We start from the raw sequence: 21347 nt of genomic DNA on the forward strand, positions 1-21347 counted from the left end.
AAACATTTGAATTAGTTTTATGTCCAAATAAGACGAATTGCGTATCTCCTGAATTTGTTGTTCGAATTTAAATAGGCACCTTGGCTGGGCCGGCTTATTCAATAGGCACAACCTTAAGTGAAATTTTAAAACCGTTTAATAGTGAATTGTGTTTCAGATTAAATTTGAAATAGGTATTGATTAAAAAAAAATATGTTCGAAAGTGTACTTTAGGAGGGGGGGGGGGGGTCCAAGATTTTGTGACAGTTTGTGACAGGGGGGAAGGGGTGGGGTTAAAATGGTTAAATTAAGTGTGATATATTTTATGGACTGCCCCAAATAGATGTGTGATTCAGTTTATAGGCGCGTGTACATCGATTGTGTGCTTCAATTTTAATTCAAGCTTCAATTAATACTAAAAGCCAAACGAGTATAGCTTTGATCATACGACATATGTTTGACATCAGGTCGGATTTTACAACGTCGCTTTTCAAGATAGTAATCTCTTAACATATAACCGAACATATTGCATTCGTTGCATCGTAACCTTCACGGTCAATCAGTACTTTTCAGACCCAATTGATCTAAATGTCAACGTTGATAAAATGAATAGTTTCGAATAGTTTGACAGGTTTGCGCGTCAAAATAACTTTTTTTAGATGTCACTTCGTCGAGTCAAAAAGAGACCTGTTCACAGTTTGAAATTTTGACAAAGTTTTAAAAATGTTTCAGATTCGCAAATGTTCGTTGTAGTAATGTAGTTGTTTTTTGCAATGAAATAGAAATGCTGAACATTTACCATATTCTAAAATATCCTTGGCATGCATATTTAACGATTTTAAAATATGAAAATTATAAAGCTTCACAAACGCGAAACAATTGAATATTTTGGAGATTGATTTCTGTTATTGTCATTATATTTAGTGACCTTACGAAGATTTCTTATATTTAGTATACAAACATCCCAGACTATAGTAGCATGGATGGCCGATTGATTCAACTTTGAAGTATTTTACTCCCATGGTCATTGGTTCAAGCCCAGGTGTGGATTACATTTATCAATTTTAAGCATTTCATGACACACTTCTTAACGTGCTTAAATCTGTTAACAAGTCACTTTTAGGGTAAACAGTAATACCATACAATGTGTTGCTGGTTATGATGCTAGTAGTCGCATTGTAAAAGCATGTTGTAGTGAGTCGTGTGATTTCTTACGTTGATAATTTATTAAAGGGGCCTTTTCACAGATTTTGGCATTTTTTTAACTTATTCATTAAATGCTTTATATTGATAAATGTAAACATTGGATCGTAAAAGCTCCAGTAAAAACTCAAGAAAAAAATTAAAAAAAGGAAAAGAACATTGCCCGGAGCAGGTTTCGAACCAGTGACCCCTGGAGTCCTGCCAGAGTCCTGAAGTAAAAACGCTTTAGCCTACTGAGCTATTCCGCCGAGTACACCTTTCTTGACCTATTTTATACCTCATATAAGCAATCTTCGTAGTTTCACAAAATTTAACGACAAAAACAGAACTCTTCAAATTATTCAATCGTTTCGCGTTGCAACGCTTTATAATTTTTAGGTTTTAAAATCGTCAAAAGATGCATATAATGGCTATATTAGAGCATGGTTAATGTTCAGTATTACTGTTTCCTCACAAATATCATAACTAAAACGAAAACTTACGAATCTGAAACAATTTTTTTCAATTTTGTCAATTTACCAAAGCGTGAAAAGATCCCTTTAAACCATACTACCACCATAAAGTCTGAGTTAATCAAGTGTCAACGGAAAACAATATTAAGCGCAAAATTGTACTTTTGTTCATTCTTGTAAAATTAAAATAATCAAATTTGAATAAGAAATAAAAACTCAATCCCAACGTTCCCATATTCATTGTTTAATCCAACATAATTTTAATCTTTGAATTTTCCGGTGAACTCTTAAACAAAATATTTTACTAAGTAACTGTAAATTTAACATTAATGAAAGTTCTAAATAAACAATAATAAAAATGGTCTTCCTTGTTTTACTGAAAAACAAACAAATTGACCAGAAAATCAGAAACTATTGTTTCACAGAAATAGTCTCGGGAAATTCGTTTACACCAATATATACTACTGATCTGTTTTTAAAAGCATATGCAGACATTTGATGGACTTTCTTACCCACACGCTCAATATTTTAGCTCGAATATTTACCGAATAGTTTGAGCTATACTACTTATACATATGTCGACGTCGGTGTCTGCATAACATTGATTAATGTACACGTGCGATGTTTCTACATTTAATTGTATTACAGTTCGCACAAACAGTTTCTTCTCAATACCTTGATACGCTCAAAATCTGAAGTCAATGGAGCAAACATTATCTGCGTTAGCAGCTGATATGCAGACATTGATTGTAAAGTGAATGAAAATCTGTTTAATTTATTGGGTAAACATTTGAAAATCTTATTTCTATGGCAATGTCATATTTCTAATCAACTTTATACAGCTGTTGCAGATATTGAACTAATAATAATATGCATTTTGATCATTATATTAGGGGACTGACAGAAAACGTGTATAAATCTATCAAAGCTGTATTAAAACGAGTCCGTTGTCTTGTGACAGCTTTTGTTGAAATAAATTATTTATAATAAAAACATATTAATACCAGAAAGGATGTATATCTATATATAATTTCAGGTTTAAAATGAATATTTGTACTGGAAATCAAACATTTTTTACAAGTTTTATTAACAGTTAATAGATGTACTGATATCTGTTAAACAAACCTGATGTTTGTATTGTTCGCAGAGAGGCACGCTCACTAAAGCCGTATTCAAAAATAATATCTGAAATTAATATTTACCAGATTTACTTAAAACTTAATCTGATGAAGTAACCGATTGATGGGTTAAAGTAGCATTGATGATAACGTGTCAAAATCAGTAAAAAGGTTAGTTTTCAAAAATAATCATGTGTCGTTATGGCCTGTAAGAAACTCTGATATTATGTTTTAGTAATTTAAAAGTCAATCGTTTACTTAGTTTAAACCTATGTATTTAAGCTCGATTGCATCGAAAACCTAGGCTTATATAAAGTTTTCGTTTCCGTTTCCTGGGCCTAGAACCAGTACTTGGTGTCTTTGGGGGGAGATCTAAAGAAGGCTCCCACGGTGGGGATCGAAACCGATTCCTCCCGGTCGCTAGGCGGACACCATATACATTACACCACGGCGACCTGAAAAGTCGTTTACTTCACGTCTGATAACACAGGTAGGTCTGTGACATTATAGCCTTCCGGAAGAATCCCAGTACTCCGAGAAATCGACGATGCCCTCGCAAAATTATTTGTCGAAAATATGCTTTCTTTTGTCATCATTTTTATGTTGACACTCGTGTTTAAAATATGGAAATTGATATAAATTGCCCCAATTGAAACATGTATCTTTTTCTATCCGATGCCGATGCCGAACATTAATAAGTCCTTTCCGAAAGCATACTCTATACTCAACTTCAACGCACCATCATGTCATCGAAAAGTGCAATGAACAAATCTAGTTCGTTCTACATACTCGTATATGCTAACTACATCTCTTTTGATGTTGAAACATCGAATGTATTATTAATCATTAAGGATTTATTAAGACCATCACAATATTGCAGAGCAATTACAGCCGTATATAATATTAAATCATTGACGTTCTGTTAACAGGCATTACGATCTCAAATATCAATATGTTCGGACATACGTTTAGAGATTACTATCTTGAGACTAAGTTAAATCCGCCATGATGTCTCGACCTTTTGGACTAATGCACAAGGACGACAGTATGGTAAAGAGCTTTCATTTTGCTCAAGATGCTTAATTTGGCCAATTGTATCATTATACTCGGCTGATGATTATAAAATCAACTGAAAAATAATTATTGTAAAACTACTTATAACGCATAAATAAGTCAAGGACAAGAGAAAAGCATAGTAAATTACAAATATATTTTAACTTTGATTATAAATATTAATATTAGAAAACATTATGCTTTATTCTTAATATGCTGGTCTATATATAACTCGGATAACGCTTGTGTTGAATTCGTGAGCATCAGAGCGCTGACTTGTTGTTAATTGATAGATAAAGAAACAAAACTTTTTATTAAATAAACAATATAAGCCCTTTTTTTATTTTTTTTTTCATTTTATTATGCAAATTATTCTACTTTGGCCAAAAGGGGTGTAAAAACAGCTTAAACAGTACAGTTAGTATCTTTTTCTATAGGTGGCGGTCGCACACTGCCAATTCCATGTGTAAAAGCTTCATCAGACATGCACGATCCACCATTACACAACTCACATTGCAATCTATGATGCAATACATCAAGTTCTATTCACACCCACTTTCAAAGCTCAACATGTCCTTTGTAATGTTTTGATAGCTAAGAGACGTTCCATATGTTGTTTAAGAAAGTCACAGTAGTAATTTGTAAATTGTATGATGTTAACAATAATTTTAATAAAATATATAAGACAAATCGAGCATACATTTGAATGTGCTCAAGATCCGGAAAAAAAAGTTGTAATCCTTCTTACGCTTTGATGCTGCTTGCTGCTTTGATTGATTGATTATTTAATCCGTAATATTAGTTCATACTTGTCAAAAGAAATAACAATGAAACTAGTATATGGAATGCATTAATGTCATGATCGTAGTTAACATTGTGATCGCCGGCCGGAAGAAGGTAAAAGCGCCAGAACCAGCGTCTTCTGAAACATCAAGGTTATAACATAGACAAACATGCCATTTTATCAAACTTTTCATTCCTGAAACTATTATTATAGTGTTATAAATTAACGTTAGTGTTCTTACACAGATAGTTAATATATAACATAATATTCCAAAACATTATTTCGTGCTTTGAAATGTATTATAAAATAATAATATATTATAATATATATTAATGTAAAATATGTTTGAACTAGAAACATACCTGCACACAATCCGTTGGCATCTTTAGAGAAACCACCAGCACACGCGCAAATTTTGTGTTCACCTGCTTGCTTACAAACAGCATTTGTGACGCATTCCCGTGTTTCATCTTCACTGCGCTTTTTCCTACCTCCCACTGAAGATGATGCACCATTGCCTGATGAAGTTGAGGATGCGACAGAAGTACTTGAAGGTTCTGTGGTTGCTGTAGTGGCTGTCGTTATAGGTGATGAGGAAAGTTTGTCTCCGCCACCTGCTGTTGTCATCTGTTGACCTAAATTAGATAATTTAAATCTAATTAATTACAAGCAAATAATACCAATAATAACAATGCGATCATAATTTGAAGTTGACAAAATATCCCTTTCACCATGGTTTGTTTCAAAGAGTGCGTTAGAAGATGTGACTTGTTGTTTTCCTACGCATAAATACGAATATAAAAAAGTCTAAAGAATTATTTGAATGACATATGCTGTAACATTTAAATAAAGATAAATGTTGTTTCAAAATTAAGAATATTAAATGCACTCATTATTCAAATTGTACAATGTCCATCCTGAAAAATGATCAATGTATGAATTATAAAATTGTATAAAAATACAGCATAAATGCATTTGAAGTTTCAAAGAATGCTTAAAATTTTCTGATTTTAGTTAAACACTCTAGAATTATCCTCTGATGAACTGAATCATTACATGTTTTTTTCTTTCGTGTGTTGAAGAATGTTTTGGCATCTTGGAGGACACAGATTTACACCAGCTTACTTTTGAAGGCGGCGTTATGGGCAAATATTTTAAATCACCAGACTGAAGAAGCAGGTGTTAGGAAAAGAAACAGGACTATTGTAGTTATTTCTTCGACTTTGGGTACGAGTCTTGAACACAGGTCACATGTACTGTACTTACTGTACTAATTTATTTAAGTTTTTACAATTGTTTTTAAACAATCTGTGACAATTTTCGATGAATTGTCGAAGTAACTACCATCGTGAATTGAATCCGAAAGTATTTATGTTTATGCGGGGGTAAAATTCAGACTAAACATAATTCTATAAAATGTATTATTTTCATCTGATTAGTCTCAATATCTATACGTTATTAGTAAAATTACTCCATCATGATATTTCACTAGTTCGACATTTGACGTATCAAATCGAGTTAAATCTATACCTCCAGATCCAGCAGTAGTCGATTGCGGTTTCTCTGACGAGCCTCCATTTTGGGCGGTCGTTACCATATCTCCATTTTGAGATGGTGATGGTTGTTCAGTTAATATAGTACATTTTTCTCCAAGAGCTGTAAAATAAAATTGATCTGCCTGTTAAAGCAAGCTATTAAACTCGGTGTATTTAAGTGTTTGTATTTTATTGTATTGCTGTCATTTGGATGCGACTATACGGTAGTTAATGTGAATCAAAATGAATAGTATTCATATTTATTATTGAATACCTCTTCTATATGGTTAAGTTTCAATTTTGATTTAAACTTGATTGATTTGTGATTGTTTGGTGAGGCATGGGAATCCTAAAATCAAATTGGTTTAATGCCACCTTAGCCCAAGCCCCCACTTATATTGCGCATGGACACGGTCATTTGTGTTTCTATAGTCCATAGATCCAGTATGTAATTGTTGGGTAAGCGGTAACGTGGGTAGGTCAATCATTCGTGTTGATCAATTAAGAAAAAATCCTTTCACGTGTTTTTTTCGGCTTAGCTGTTTAACGTCACTTTTGACCTTACCTGGCCTTTGTAAGTGTCCAATAAAATTCAAATCAAATTTCCCGCGGCTAGACACGAATGAATAACCTTCATTTATTCCATTGGCTGATTTGAGCATACCACGAAAGCATTGGAAACATGACCGCGTCTTTGTAACACTGTTTTACTGCGTGTTCAGCATGAAACAATTTTATCTCTAATGAAAAGGCTTGATAGATATAACAGTTTTACACTCAATTCTTGACATCAATACAGTTTGCGCGTGCATCTTTTATTTTCAGAGGATTGCCAGCGCCAGAGCGTTTGTACTTAAAGGCTATTTTCTCATATTTAGTAATTACTTCCATATTTCTGTCTGTGTACTAGTATATTTAAGTTCATACAAGTATCGTTTTTCCCTATCCTGATATTCGTTTTGGCCAAACCATTTTAAATTTTTTTCGAAATTGAACATTTAACATGTAAAGTATAAAGTTTTAAACAAGCCGTCGTTCCAGCAGTGGAAGCGTGGCCTCACTTTAATGCATTGCATTCCAACCCGCAATGTATCAGGGTCAGTTCGCGGCCAGTAAAATAATCGTTATATAATATAGACGCTATTGCGTGAACTAGGTGAACTAGAATTTTCTTTAGACCAGAAATATGTTAAATGAAGATATTCAGCGATATAATTATGGTATGTCAATAATAAATTCTTAATGTGTTTTCAACAATACCATGATAAATATTATTTTTGATTAGTTTAACAAGAATTATTCCACCATATTGACTAATGTATTAAGCATGAGCGCGATGATTCTCGATACTGTTAATAATCGAATCAAATAGCAATGCCCGACAAACCACTAAAACAGGTTTGTTCGAAGAACGCGCGTATAAATATTTAAAATATGTACGGATACTTCGCGTGTGGCCGGTTGACTCATATGTTTTAATTGCACTTCCATTCTTCTTTTGTTTTTCTGTTTTGAATCTATAGGTTTATGACCAGCAATATGTAATAATGTAAAATAAGCCGCGAAAACTCCGCGTAACATCCCGTTCTGCGTGTGATGCAGCTAAGAACTGCACTGAAAATGACATTCGCTATCTTTGATCTCATTCATTGAACTCTTTACCTTTCACTAATTCCAACCACAATCAACGCCGTATATCTTTTTATAAAGATATTTATTGTTTCATTTCTAACCGAAATTTAACCAAAACACCCCTTTAAAGGATACGATAAAGAGGTGTGTTTACAAATAAAAAGCTGTTCATTAGTTTACAAACATGTCTTTTACTAAAATGCGGGTTTTATTTTATCTTAACTGGCCATTTTCGCTCAATATTTATTTTGCTGAACACAGTTATAATCTATATGTATTGAGTTGTTTTGTTATACGATGTTAAAAAACTATTTAATGATAACACATTTGAAATAATTATAATGCTGTAGTAACGGAAATACACGTTTACGCTTTCAAGCGTTAAGTAATTCTGAGAGTATATGCGAACATCAAAAATGGCGTATTATGCCTTTACTAAAAAACTTAGGTAAAAAAACTCAGAGGATGTTTGTAACTTTCAGATTTATTTTATGGTGGATATTGATACCTAAAGTAAGAAGTAGTTTTCATATAACGTATTTCTACTGTAAATATATGGATATAAATAAACGATAAGAACACTTATTGATAGGCAACCGATACGATATATTTAATTTATAAATTTATATGCATATATAATACTTACCAATATGACAGAATCCTTTTTCGCACACCTTTTTATTGTCGGAACACGTATTATTGTTTGCAATACATGGAACTGCAACTGAAAAAAAGGAAAAACTGTGTATATCGTTTTGTATGACAATTGGTATATTAGACCATGCATGTCATCCAGTATTCAAAATATCTAATTGATTTAAGATTATGAATTAAAATACGATAATGATATAAATGTACATACCATTTTCGACAGCTGCACCAACTCGTATCAAACCAAGAACAAAGAGAACACTGAGGATCATTTTGCTGATATATATATAAAATACACGAAAACTGATTATGTGCGCACTTAAATATCTTTTATTTATTGAGTTTGTTAATCAGTGTGGCCCCCTTTTATAACAAAGTGTAGCTATGCAACTGATAAGATGTGTATGCATTTGTTCTACAGAACCCTGGTTGGGCGTGCGTCTATGCTTTGTATTTGATGTGTTTGATGTTAATTAACACACTTGAAACGTAGTAAATGCTTGTGACAAAAATAGTGTTTTTCCCGATCTCATTGGGGTTCGTACATAACTGCCACTAAACTTAATGTGTGCTAGTTGTTTATAGAAAAATAAAAACATGCGTTCTTGTATTTTATTCTCCTCGCGCTCACTTTCTTTATATTGATACATTGCATGTAATATTTAAACAAGTGTTTATAACCTTTTGTTGGCTAAACGAATGTATTACACACTTTTTAACAATGAACGGAAACATGTGCCAGGCTGGAGTACCGTACTTAAGTTCTAACATGTTTGCAACATATCCATGACTGTCAATCCATAAAGTATCCTGCTGTATGTACATATGGCTTTCGAGTATCAAGCTAGATTTGCGTATTTATCCTCCACAACCTCACACATTGCTTCTGTTCAGGTACACACTGACGTTAATGTTCGTTTAAACGATTGATAATTGGATGCAGTTTCGCGTTATGAATACGGTTGTATATACGTACACGTTGTATATATAATTCGTAGTCATTAATATTTATGTATGAATGTGAAAAACGATGGGAGTTTGGTAGTTGTCATCTGTGTTAATACATCCGAATTAACGATATCTTTATTAAAACGCATGCGTTTCTTTGCAAAAACAAATTCAGAAATCGTTCTAGTTTCTTCAAATGGAAGAAATGTTATCTACACGTACCTAAAACAGGTTTAAGCAATTTTTTCATTTAAAGGTATTGAATTTCAACGGTTATTTAACTATAAAATCAAGGGCATTTTCGCGCAAAAATAAAACAAGTTGGATCTCCATTTTGATGTGCACTAAGCGGTTACTGCGGCCTCCGCAGGTTTATCTTGAGATATTTGTCCTTACAATGTCTTTTTTTATTGATGTCGTTCTATAACTTAGCTTTGATTGCCACTAGCGGCCGTCATTGATATCACATGTTTCTAGGAAACCTAAATATTAGAACAACACATAAGGGTTCTTGTACAAACTTGTTTCAAAATAACCGATATAAAACAGTCAGAAAGACCTGCAATAAATAACGTGTTTAAATGAACAATTTGGTCCTAAAAAGAAACAAATCGAGAGTTTTGCCTGGTTTATAGGGGCAATTATCGTTATCATCGTATATACAATGCATAATTTTCAGTAGGTCTGGTACGTGATTTGTTCATTAATTTGACAAATCGTATTTCGTTGAAGTGTATCTTATGTTCAAAAATCCCCCACACTAAATTGTACCAAGTTTGACATGTTAATATGTCAATTTATGTCTTTGTCCTTTTAAACTTCAACGTTTCTGTATACACATATATATAATGGCTTGTGTTGGTGCTTGTTTGAAAACAAAGATACCGATACCACTTAGTCATTAGTCATTTATTGAATTTATTGCAAGGAAAAAACACGTTATTTTTTATTAACATCGTTTTGTGTTCAGTAATAATACGAACTCGAAATAGTGTTTCTTTCAACTGGCTGTCAACATGGTTTAATTATACATAAAGCATTCTGAAGCTTTATTTGACGAACATCATACTTATGCACGCCCTGTATGTAAATTCCTGCTTGTTTTATCATTTTGATTATCATTTTCCTCAGCGTATTAAATAATTCACAAATTGTTTTAAAAAGCCATTCGTAAATAAGATGTTAAACATCAATGTTAATCCTGTGCTTCATGGCGGGCTGCGTGGCAAATAACAGTCATTTGCGTGAAAACGAAGGTCTATATTATCAGGGTTGCTTGTCGATTTAAATTAAACATGTGCTACATGGTTGAAATCTAATCATTTTTGTTGGTCTATCATAGTGCTCTATTCTTCCCATAGTCAGTTCATGTTGTCTTGGTAACTTACATGGACACCATCAATACAACGCGATGCTGTAGACACCATTGCTGTCAAGAAAGCCAGTAGTAGTTCATGCAAGTACCAAAAAGCTGCATATCCATTTTCTGTGCCAGATGTACAACATTAAATCTGTTTTTAAAGAAAAAAAACTAAAAAAAGAATAATCGCTACAAAAAATGATGCCTTACATTTTTATGTCATACGATCTGTGGGTGAAGTCTACACCCTTGGTCTAATTAATGTCGTGTTATACAAATATAGGAAGCCAGACAGTAAGTAACTCTGACTGAAGCCTGAATTCATCTTCGAAAACATTGTCTCTGTCGTTAATTTCGAGCTTGACTGGGTGCAACCAGTGAATATACGAGTCGGGTATAAAATATGAATGAGTAGTTTGTTATACGCGGGTAATTAAGTAATCATTGCCTATATGTGATGTGTTAACATGAGAAAATTTTCAATCCTTAAAGTATAGAAATGATAACAAAACATCGGATGCAGGATTTTTTATCTGAACGGCCAGGATATGAAACAACGTATTAAAATTACGCCGATAACTAATTTTTGACGAGGGAATGCTGCTTTGAACAAAAAATGATCAATTTAGCAATGTTACCGCTTGTGCGTCCGTTTGATCATAAAAAATAAGGTTAACAAATTACTCCTGAATGGGATGTTCGGAACTTCCACCTCTTAATCCACCAAGGTATATGTGTATTTATAATGTGGAGTACTTTCTTATCTTTGACATAGTGAATCAAAACGAGAAAATGAATCCCTTCTTCGCAGATATATTACCTCTGGATCTTAAGATAAAGTAGAAGTCTTTTTTTTTGGTAATTTTCTTTTTAAATATTGATATTTAGAAAAGTAATGGCAAGTATTTTGTATTTGATAAAGACTTCGATCGGATTTCACGGTTCTTATTAGAGAGTCAGCTACCCCCAAGCCTTTCCTCTGGTTACCGAACTTAATTTTATCATACAATGGTATAAATTGTCAGATATTCAAATATATGCGATAACAACGTCTCCTTTTGGTGTGTGTTTTGTAAACATGAAGGTAAACTTATACAATCGAGTCTCTTAATCTCTTGTGATGGAAGTCGTGGCTACTTTCGAGGTGGTTGATTTTTTAATGGTAATCCCTCAACTGCTTGCAAGGTTTATTATAGTTGCGGTAGATGTTACAATATTTGACACAGAACCGATCACAAGCCAGGTTCCGGTGCTAACAAAAGTAGTCAGTGTGGTAGGCCATGTCCTAATAGGGGTCTCCATGCACCCCCCTGGGATAAATTTTCACATATACCAAGTTGTTCAGTAACTCGAGGACATGGCAAATGAACTTGAATAAGATAATGCCACTGCTGAAAGTGATACTGAAACGGAGAGTTGGCGATGAAGACTGTTAAACAGTATATTTAAATTAAAAGAACAAGTAACTGCAGCAATGAGAAACTAAATAACTAATAGGAAAAGATTATGTTATTTACCCCACCCACTTTTCGGCGCGTGTTAAATCTATTTAGCTTCAAAAAATGTCATTTATATCGCTCTTTTTGAATATCTGCAAGTAGTGGCTTATGCTGACATTTACATATTTACTAAAAACAATCTGTAATTTCAGTCTATATAGTGATATGTGTCTATTTTTCCCGATTCTGTTAGCTTCTCATTAGAATTCATGAATATGCAAATGAGATAAATATATAATTTGGTCTTTAAAATAAAACACAGTGTGTAGCCTTTTTTAAATCACTAATGTGTTTGTATTTAAATAAGATATAATATAATAATGATATAGTCGCCCTGGGCCGTTTTCCAATTTTGAGGGACGGTTGCCAAGGAAACTGGTTGAAATGAACACTTTCAATTGAATTTATCTTTGAGGACAAGTGAAAAAATTAACTTACTTGAGTTACTGAACAACTTGGTATATGTGAACAATAATCCCAGAGGAGGGGGGGGGGGGTTCATGGAGACCCCTATTAGGACATGGCCTATGGTGTTGGTGGTAACTGGTAACTATCGGACCCGACGTAGTTATATTTGCCGTCACAGCCGTTGTGCAGGTCGCACGGTGCGAGATACAGGCTGCAAATACCACTGCAAGAAAAGACTGCAAGAATTATTCAATAATTATTTATCCCATCGACACTTATAAATTGACGCTTGTCAATAACATATGTGTGGATTTGTTTTTTGCGTGTCACTTAAAATATGTCTATAGTGACCATCCGCTGGCCTTAAATGCCATTAATCGGTGATCTCTAATTATAAAAAAGATAACATGGCTTTGATAAAACGGCACTTCCGTTTATGTGGGGTCAGTGATAGCCATTACAATAAAATTCCTAAGTTGTGATGATATTTCTTAGTGGTAATAACCGGGCATCACACAATTAACTGCGTAACACTTACTACAAATAGGCATTCACTTTTTTATGTCTTGAAGTTCAACCCGAACTCCATTGTCACGGAGTGATTTATGAGTGACAAGCGGTTCGAGCCTTGATCATGGAAATTATAATGGAGACAGATGAAATTTGTAAATATTTCATTTAATAGATGTCTTAATATGTGCTACGCTTTACTACACCACTAATGTTAGCAGAAACCGCATTCATATTAGTTTATTCTAATCACTACCAGATAAAATTGTACCATTATAAAAATAAAAAAGTCACTGGTCGACTAAAATGTCACATCTGTCAACAAATCATACAACTCTCACGCTAAGTCCTCGACCCTTTGGTGGCGTCCAATATGTCTGGCCCACCGCGGCACGGATAACCCTCGCCTGATCCTCGGTCCTCTGGCGGCGCCCAATATGTACAGCCCACCGCGGCACAGATGACCCTCGCCTGACCCTCGGTCTTCTGGCAGCGTCCAATGCCTGGTTGCTGGCGCGTCCCGGTCGGCCCTTGTTGCCGAAACCGCCTCCTTCTCCCAGTTACGGCAGCTATCTGCCGAACCGTCGTTGGGTGATGGCCTCTGCCGCACCCACCCGAAAACTTCCCGTTGGGTGATGCCCGTCTGCTGCACCCACCCGGAAACTGGGATCTATTCATTTAAAATAATCCCTAACCGTGATTTTGCGTTGTTTTGTAATATTATATTTAGACAACATGCATTTAATCACAAAATCTATCAACACATAGACAAATGAAAAGTACACATGCATAACTGCAATATTAACACAAAAATACAAATACTATTAAAACATTCACATAAACATTAATTCACCCGATATTTAATAAATTTTTCTGTGTTGTATATCTCAGAAGCTAGCATGGTTTCAGTGCAACAATTTACAAAAAAATGTAATGAAACTTATTAAATTAATATTTAACCCAGTTCCTTATAAATAAGTTATCCAAGTGTCAGCCCCTTGGGCACTTTTCACAGCGTCTACACTGCTCGAAACTTACGACGGCACTGAGTTGATTTGCTTAAAATTTCTGGGAACATCGGATGTAAAATAAACAATTCACGGATCTGTTGTTTATCAACTGGGCATGCCTTTGCTATAAAATGCCAGAGTTCATGATTAATTTGCATCCCAGAGCCATATTATTTTGATATCCCAGCCCACAGCGAGAAAACAAGCACATATTAGTTTTGGTGTAGGGGAATTTAACATTGCTCACGTACAAAGCATGAATCTAGAATGTTGACAACACCCCCAACACAAGATGAAACTACATGTTTCATTTAAGCACAAGATTCGTACGTAGCATGCCGACTGAGAAAGTCCGCACCTCGATTCTCCGAACCCTTTATATAACCGATCCTGAAGTGAAATGGTTGCAAAGCCAGCGCCCAGCGCATGATTCGGAAATTTGTGACCTTAGCTTTGTTTATGTTGGTCAAGGGCTGGTGATCTACTTCCAGTACAAACTCTCTTCCATAGAGGTAAATCTCGAACTTCTGTACACCCCAAACGAGTGCCAAACATTCCTCCTCGATGGTCGAGTAGTTCACCTCACTTACGTTCAACTTCCTGCTGGCGTACATCACAGGAAACTTTGAAGCCTTCTGTTCCTGCAACAGCATCGCGTAAATACCTGTGTTTGATGCATCTGTTCTCAGGATGAAGTCCTTGTTGAAGGCAGGCAATCTCAGAACATGTGACTTCGACAAGATTGCGATCATTGTTGTGAACGCTTTCTCCGTGCTCTTGTCCCATTCGACTTTATTTGGCTTACCTTTCTTGGTAGCATCTAAGAGTGGAGCGGAAATAGCAGCAAAGTTTGGCACGAATTTGCGATAATACCCAATCAAACCAAGGAATGACCTTACCTGTTTCTTGGTTTGTGGACGTTCACATTCCACAATGCTTTTGATCTTTAAAGTCACATGGCTGCAACTTACCTTCTCCCAATTCATGACCTAGCAATTTCATGTGAGTGTACCCGAACATGCATTTTGATGGCTTGATGGTCATTTTTGCATCTCGCAGCCTCTCCAGAACCTCTCCTTCGTCTCTAAAATGTCCCTCCGAATGCGTGATTATGTCGTCCACATAGCTGTCCGTAGTTGGTTGTCCTTCCAAAACATGGCGCATCATCTTCGTGAATGTGGCTCCTGAATTTACCAGCCCAAATGGCATACGTTTGAATTGAAACAGACCAAACTCCGTTATGAAAGCAGTGTATTGCTGCGAATCCTCACTCATTGGTAATTGCCAGTATCCCTTTGCCAGATCCATTTTGGAAAATGATCGCCCTTTCTGCATTTTCTGGGACATCGCTTCCGGATTTCCGATTGGTTGTGCATAAACTTTGTTAGCCCATTGTTTTTTATGTAATCGACACAGAACCTGTAATTGCCATCCTTTTTCTTCTCCAATACAGCGGGTGAGGCATATGCTGAGTTTGATTTCTCAATTATGTCCGCTTCGAGCATTTTCCCAACTTCAGTCTTAATTTCAGCTTTCATAGCACGTGGTACCGGGTAAGCCTTTGTTCTTACCGGTTTATTTGATGTTAAGACGATCTCGTGTGCGAGAATCTTAGTATTTCCTGGCACATCGGTTATAACATCACTGTACTCTGTAAACAAGTGTATCAGCAATTGCTCCTCAGTCTCATTCAGTACGGGATTGATATTCACATGCTCAATTCTCTCATGTGGTTCTAATTCAGGTAGTTCTACCCCTACTTCTCTTGAGGACAATTTTTTTCGTTTTCAACATTACTGCAATCTACGACGAGTGCCTGCAGTATATTGACTCCTTAGTCTCTTTGCTGTCCTCCTGCCCAAATTCCTCACGCTCCACAAACTTCTTAAGCATGTTTGCGTGGTACTTTCTCAGATTGCCATTTATTTCTATAATGTAGTTCCTGTCGTTTACCTTTCCTTTGATCTCAAATGGCCCCTTCCGTTACATCAACAGCTTATTGTTGTCTGTTGGAAGTAGAAGCAAGACCTTGTCAGCGACAGCAAAACTCCTCATCTTCTTGCCTTTATTTGCGTACGTTCGGTACCTTACACTTGCTTTCTTCAAGTTTTCCTGCGCTAGTCTCATTGTTCCATCGAGTCGTTCTCTCAAATCCATCACATACTGGAAAGTTGTCTTCGTCTCTGAGGTCCAAATTTCTTTCAAGACTGTGAGTGGCCCCCGCAATTTATGTCCTCCCGTATATAAGCTCAAACGGTGAGAAACCTTAACTCTCTTGTACGCTGTCGCGGTAAGCAAACAGAAGTGCTGGAATGTATCTATCCCATTCACGTGGTTGGTCATCACACATCTTCTTCAGCATCGATTTAAGTACTCCATTGAACCTTTCAACTAGACCATTGCATTGCGGATGGTATGGGGTGGTAGCCAGTTTCTTGATGTCAAGAAGCCTGCATATTTCCTTCATAAGATCGGAAACAAACTGTTTCCCTAAGTCGGTCAGCATTTCATTGGGTAGACATACACTGCTAAATATGTATAGAAGTGCTTCTGCCACTGTTCGGTGTCTATTCGCTTCAATGGCACAGCCTCTGGGTAACGTGTGGTATAGTCTACGACTGTTAGGATGAAACGATGTCCCCTTTCGGTTGGTGGGTTGATGGGACCTACCAAATCGATTGCAACCGTGGTAAAAGGAGTGTCAATCATTGGCATTTCTCCTATTGGTAGCTGTTGCACTTTCCACTTGGGAGACGTTCTTTGGCATACCCCGCATGATTGGCAGTATCTTCTTATATCTGCGCATACCCCTGGCCAGTAGAATTCGGCAAGAATGCGGTCTGTAGTCTTCTTTATACCCAGGTGACCTGACATCAGATTGTCATGACCAATACGTAGCACGTGCTTCCTGTGCATTTCTGGAACGACTGGCAGTCTAACAATTTCACCACCTTTGTCTGCTTTCCGATAAAACCGATAAATGATGCCGCCCTTCTTCTCAAACCATGCTTCTCCCCGTGTTCATACGTCCTCTTCTCGCCTCTTTCAACTTGACTGCGTAAGCTCTCAAGGGTACTGTCCTCCCCTTGCTCCTTGCCAATATCCTGTTTACTGATATCGATCAAACTGGTCCTGGCATGAAGTGGCTTGGTTCGCTTGCCTTCCTTCTCCTTCTGGGCCCTTGTTTGTACCCCTAGCCCGACATGTGTCAGCTCAACCGTTTGTTCTGCTACACTGCCCTTTGCAGTAGCATTCTCTGCTTCTGTTCCTTCATCCTTCTTCATAACGTTAAGATCCTTCACACCTTGCACGTTTCCTATTATAAGGTCATATACTGGGTTGTCCATAACCATGGCTTCAAACTTTCCATCTATGTACGGCGTTGATATGGTGATCAGCGCGACGGGACAATATTTTGGGGTACCATCCATCAGTATACACTTTCTGGATCCCCCTGTGTATTCCTCTTTGGAAACTAAAGCTGCTCTAACGACGACGATTCTACACCCAGTATCTCTTAACACCTTGTCCTTCTTCCCTTTCACATAACCTTTGCAAACCGACATGTTTAGCAAGGCATCTTCTACATCAGTGGAAACATTCATTTCTTCTCTCCTCGGAGGCACCTGTCCACGCCTCCAATTTTGACCTCTCGTGCACGCATGGCCCATTTCTCTCCAGCCCTGGTTGTTCCTTAACGACGAATTCCGATTGCCCAGTGGAGGTCGGTGTGAACTGACATACTTACCCCCTCCTTTCCCTGGACTCCCGTTTGAGTTTGGCCAGTTTAAAAAAAAAAATTAAAACTTATTCAAATGATATGACACAAATAATATGAATAAAAAGAAATAAAACAAACCGTTTTTAAACTCAACTCAAGTGCACTTCAATCTCAATAACACCCCTTTAACTACAAATATCCAAGGGGAAAAACTCGTATATCCTTGATCCCTTGAAAATCCCTAATTGTCCACTGCTAGTCTCCCTTGAATCACATCAAATCAAGCGTCATAACAAAATCGAAAGATAGCTTAACCCCCTATCAGTGTTCCAGATAAAGAACTGAAATCTGATATCTCATTAATGATCTGCTCGCCAGTTTTGGTCACGGAGTTATTTATGAGTGACAAGCGGTTCGAGCCTTGATCATGGAAATTATAATGGAGACAGATGAAATTTGTAAATATTTCATTTAATAGATGTCTTAATATGTGCTACGTTTTACTACACCACTAATGTTAGTAGAATGCATATTAGTTTATTCTAATCACTACCAGATACAATTGTACCAATAATAAAAATTTAAAAAAAACAATCATAAAGTCACTGGCCGACTAAAATGTCACATCTGTCAACAAATCATACAACTCTCACGCTAAGTCCTCGACCCTTTGGTGGCGTCCAATATGTCTGGCCCACCGCGGCACGGATGACCCTCGCCTGACCCTTGGTCCTCTGGCGGCGTCCAATATGCCCAGCCCACCGCGGCACAGATGACCCTCGCCTGACCCTCGGTCCTCTGGCGGCGTCCAATGCCTGGTTGCTGGCGCGTCCCGGTCGGCCCTTGTTGCCGAAACCGCCTCCTTCTCCCAGTTATGGCAGCTATCTGCCGAACCATCTTTGGGTGATGGCCTCTGCCGCTCCCACCCGAAAACTTCCTGTTGGGTGATGCCCGTCTGCTGCACCCACCCGGAAATTGGAATCTATTCATTCAATTATAATCCCTAACCGTGATATTGCGTGGTTTTGTACATATTATATTTAGACAGCCTGCATTTAATCACGAAATCTATCAACACATAGACAAATGAAAAGTACACATGCATAACTGCAATATTAACACAAAAATACAAATACAATTTAAACATTCACATAAACATTAATTCACCCGATATTTAATAAATTTTACTGTGTTGTATATCTCAGAAGCTAGCAGGGTTTCAGTGCAACAATTTACAAAAAAATGAAATAAAGCTTATTAAAGTAATATTTACCCCAGTTCCTTATAAATAAGTTATCCAAGTGTCAGCCCCTTGGGCACTTTTCACAGCGTCTACACTGCTCGAAACTTACGACGGCACTGAGTTGATTTGCTTGGAATATATGTGAACATCGGATGTAAAATAAACGATACATGGATCTGTTGTGTATCAACTGTGCATGCCTTTGCTATAAAATGCCAGAGTTCATGATTATTTTGCATCCCAGAGCCCTATTATTATGGTAACCCAGGCCATATCGAGAACAAGCACAGATTAGGTTTGGTGTAGGGGAATTATAATTGCACATGTACAAAGCATGAATCTATAATCTTGACATCCATAAATGCCAAAAGTTTTGGCTTTCTGCAGACAAACGTGTTCAAACATGTGGTGAAGAACAAAATAGTATTTTATGAATAGGAAATATGTATTATGTTAAAATACGCATTATATTGCGCATGTCAGGGGTGTTTGACCTTCAGAGTACCTTCATGTTTCAGGTCCAGTTATCCTCTCTTTACAATCATATTTCATTACTAATTATTATCACAGTAAGACTTGAAATGTGAAAATCCGGATGTGCTTATTGATCTTATGATGTATCTTCGTGAATGTGAAATTGAATTTGTTTCTTAAAACGTCATGCAACATAACCCAATAAATATTTGAAACAGCGGTTCAAATGTTACTTTGCTCAAAATTCACTTACTTCTGTATGATTTCGTAAACGTATGCACGCCTGTCCAAATTGTCAAAGTAACATGATAAAAACAAACATTTCTAGAGAAACAACAATTAAAATTAAAACTGTCTCTCTTAAATATCAGTTTCGGTGTGAATACTTTTAAAATACCAGAAATTAATAATACTGTGAACCACATTATCATATTAATGAAATATTTTATATTTAGCTTCAAATACAGCATACAAATACCTACTTTTAACTGTTTTATAAAACTATTTAAAACTAAAGATCCAAATTGAAAAAGAAATAGCCCTCAACAACGATAAACTTCATATTTTTGAACAAAAATGGAAACGCATACACTTTCATAACCCAGTCCAGTTGTCTTCTACCTAACTCTACGCAACTCATCTATAGGATTGATTATTATATTTAAAAATAACAGCATACACCACATGCAACCAAAGCAAAAAAACAGTATATCCTAGCATCTCATTTATAATATGTGTTTTTGACATTATTACTGTTGTATTATACCACTTTTGTTCTTGCTTATGCACATATTTACATTGTATGTTTTAAATTGAATAAAAAAAATGATAAAAACAAACGTGAAATCTTTGTGAATGGTAAGATACATTTCCGACCAGTTGACATACAATCGCTTTAGGCGAGAAGAAACGTATTTAAAAAGCTATTCAATTATGTTCAAAAATTATCATATAATATGCAAATGTTGGTTTGTATATAATATAACTATTATAAATATTTCCATAAATGTATTACTTTTGTTTCTTTACCTTTCAACCACGCAAAAATACCATTAACATTCTATTTATAGACATACAGACAGGTTTAATTAAAAAAAATACTCGTGTTGGATAATTAACAGAAATTGATTAAACGTTTCAAATCATTTTACTAATTTAAAACAAAATTTCAAATCACGAAAACGCCGTTCTTTGTAGAAAATTGATCTGTTATGAACAAGATCATGTTAACGTGCAGGCTTAACGTGACGATAATAATGACGGTGACAAAGTAAATTTAACAGTGGGATTTAAGTAATCCCATTTGATTTCGAGTGATGTGATCCATTTTGGCTGCAGGTATTTTTTAGATTGTGAGCTAAATGTGTACTTAAAATATCATCGAACATATATCAAAATATATTAGATAAGAAAAGGGGAGATTACTGTGTAACATCGGGGTGGATTTAAGATGGTCCCTTGTCAAGATAGATTTAATTATATCTATATCTTAAAGCAATTTCGAATACATTCTTAATATCATATTTTAGCGTGCATGTATTATGTAAGATGCAAGTCATCAATATGTAATTGGCAACGTTGGCTTCGTCAATAGTTTGGATGGACTTGCTTCACAAAATGTCCATAAAATTAGTACATGTATATACATTTTACTATCCCTTTCAAAACCACGAATGGAGTGTCAAGGGTCACTGAATGGGACCTATTCAGTAGTAATACAAATTACAATACTAAGTGTATTTTGCTAATTATGGTCCTCTTCATTGA

At 35.9% G+C, this 21347-nt stretch overlaps 2 protein-coding genes across 4 annotated transcripts in view; both read right to left on the minus strand.

Annotated features, from left to right (window-relative positions):
* LOC127881043 (uncharacterized) overlaps positions 1-9361 on the minus strand; it is a 57564-nt gene extending 48203 nt beyond the window's left edge. Inside the window, exons 1-5 of one of the 3 annotated variants that reach the window (XM_052428637.1) lie at positions 8619-9361; positions 8403-8480; positions 6120-6245; positions 4952-5224; positions 4567-4727 (exon numbers count right to left, since the gene is read on the minus strand). In XM_052428637.1, the coding sequence (XP_052284597.1) occupies positions 4639-4727; positions 4952-5224; positions 6120-6245; positions 8403-8480; positions 8619-8679 (627 nt within the window). In that variant the 5' untranslated portion in view covers positions 8680-9361 and the 3' untranslated portion in view covers positions 4567-4638. Of the gene's footprint in view, positions 1-4566; positions 4728-4951; positions 5225-6119; positions 6246-8402; positions 8481-8618 lie in introns of those variants that run through there. The other 2 variants (XM_052428638.1, XM_052428639.1) reach the window with 2 other exon arrangements.
* Positions 9362-12710: 3349 nt separating this feature from the next.
* Positions 12711-21015, minus strand: LOC127831179 (uncharacterized). Its single transcript, XM_052356173.1, has 4 exons — positions 21006-21015; positions 18517-18725; positions 13474-13802; positions 12711-12845 (listed from the first exon to the last, which is right to left on the minus strand). The coding sequence occupies exons 1-4, from the start codon at positions 21013-21015 to the stop codon at positions 12740-12742; spliced, it is 654 nt and encodes a 217-aa protein (XP_052212133.1). The 3' UTR covers positions 12711-12739.
* Positions 21016-21347: the final 332 nt, after the last annotated feature.

This window comes from Dreissena polymorpha, chromosome 5 (genome assembly GCF_020536995.1).
Source record: "Dreissena polymorpha isolate Duluth1 chromosome 5, UMN_Dpol_1.0, whole genome shotgun sequence".
In the NCBI taxonomy this organism is placed as follows: domain Eukaryota; kingdom Metazoa; phylum Mollusca; class Bivalvia; order Myida; family Dreissenidae; genus Dreissena; species Dreissena polymorpha.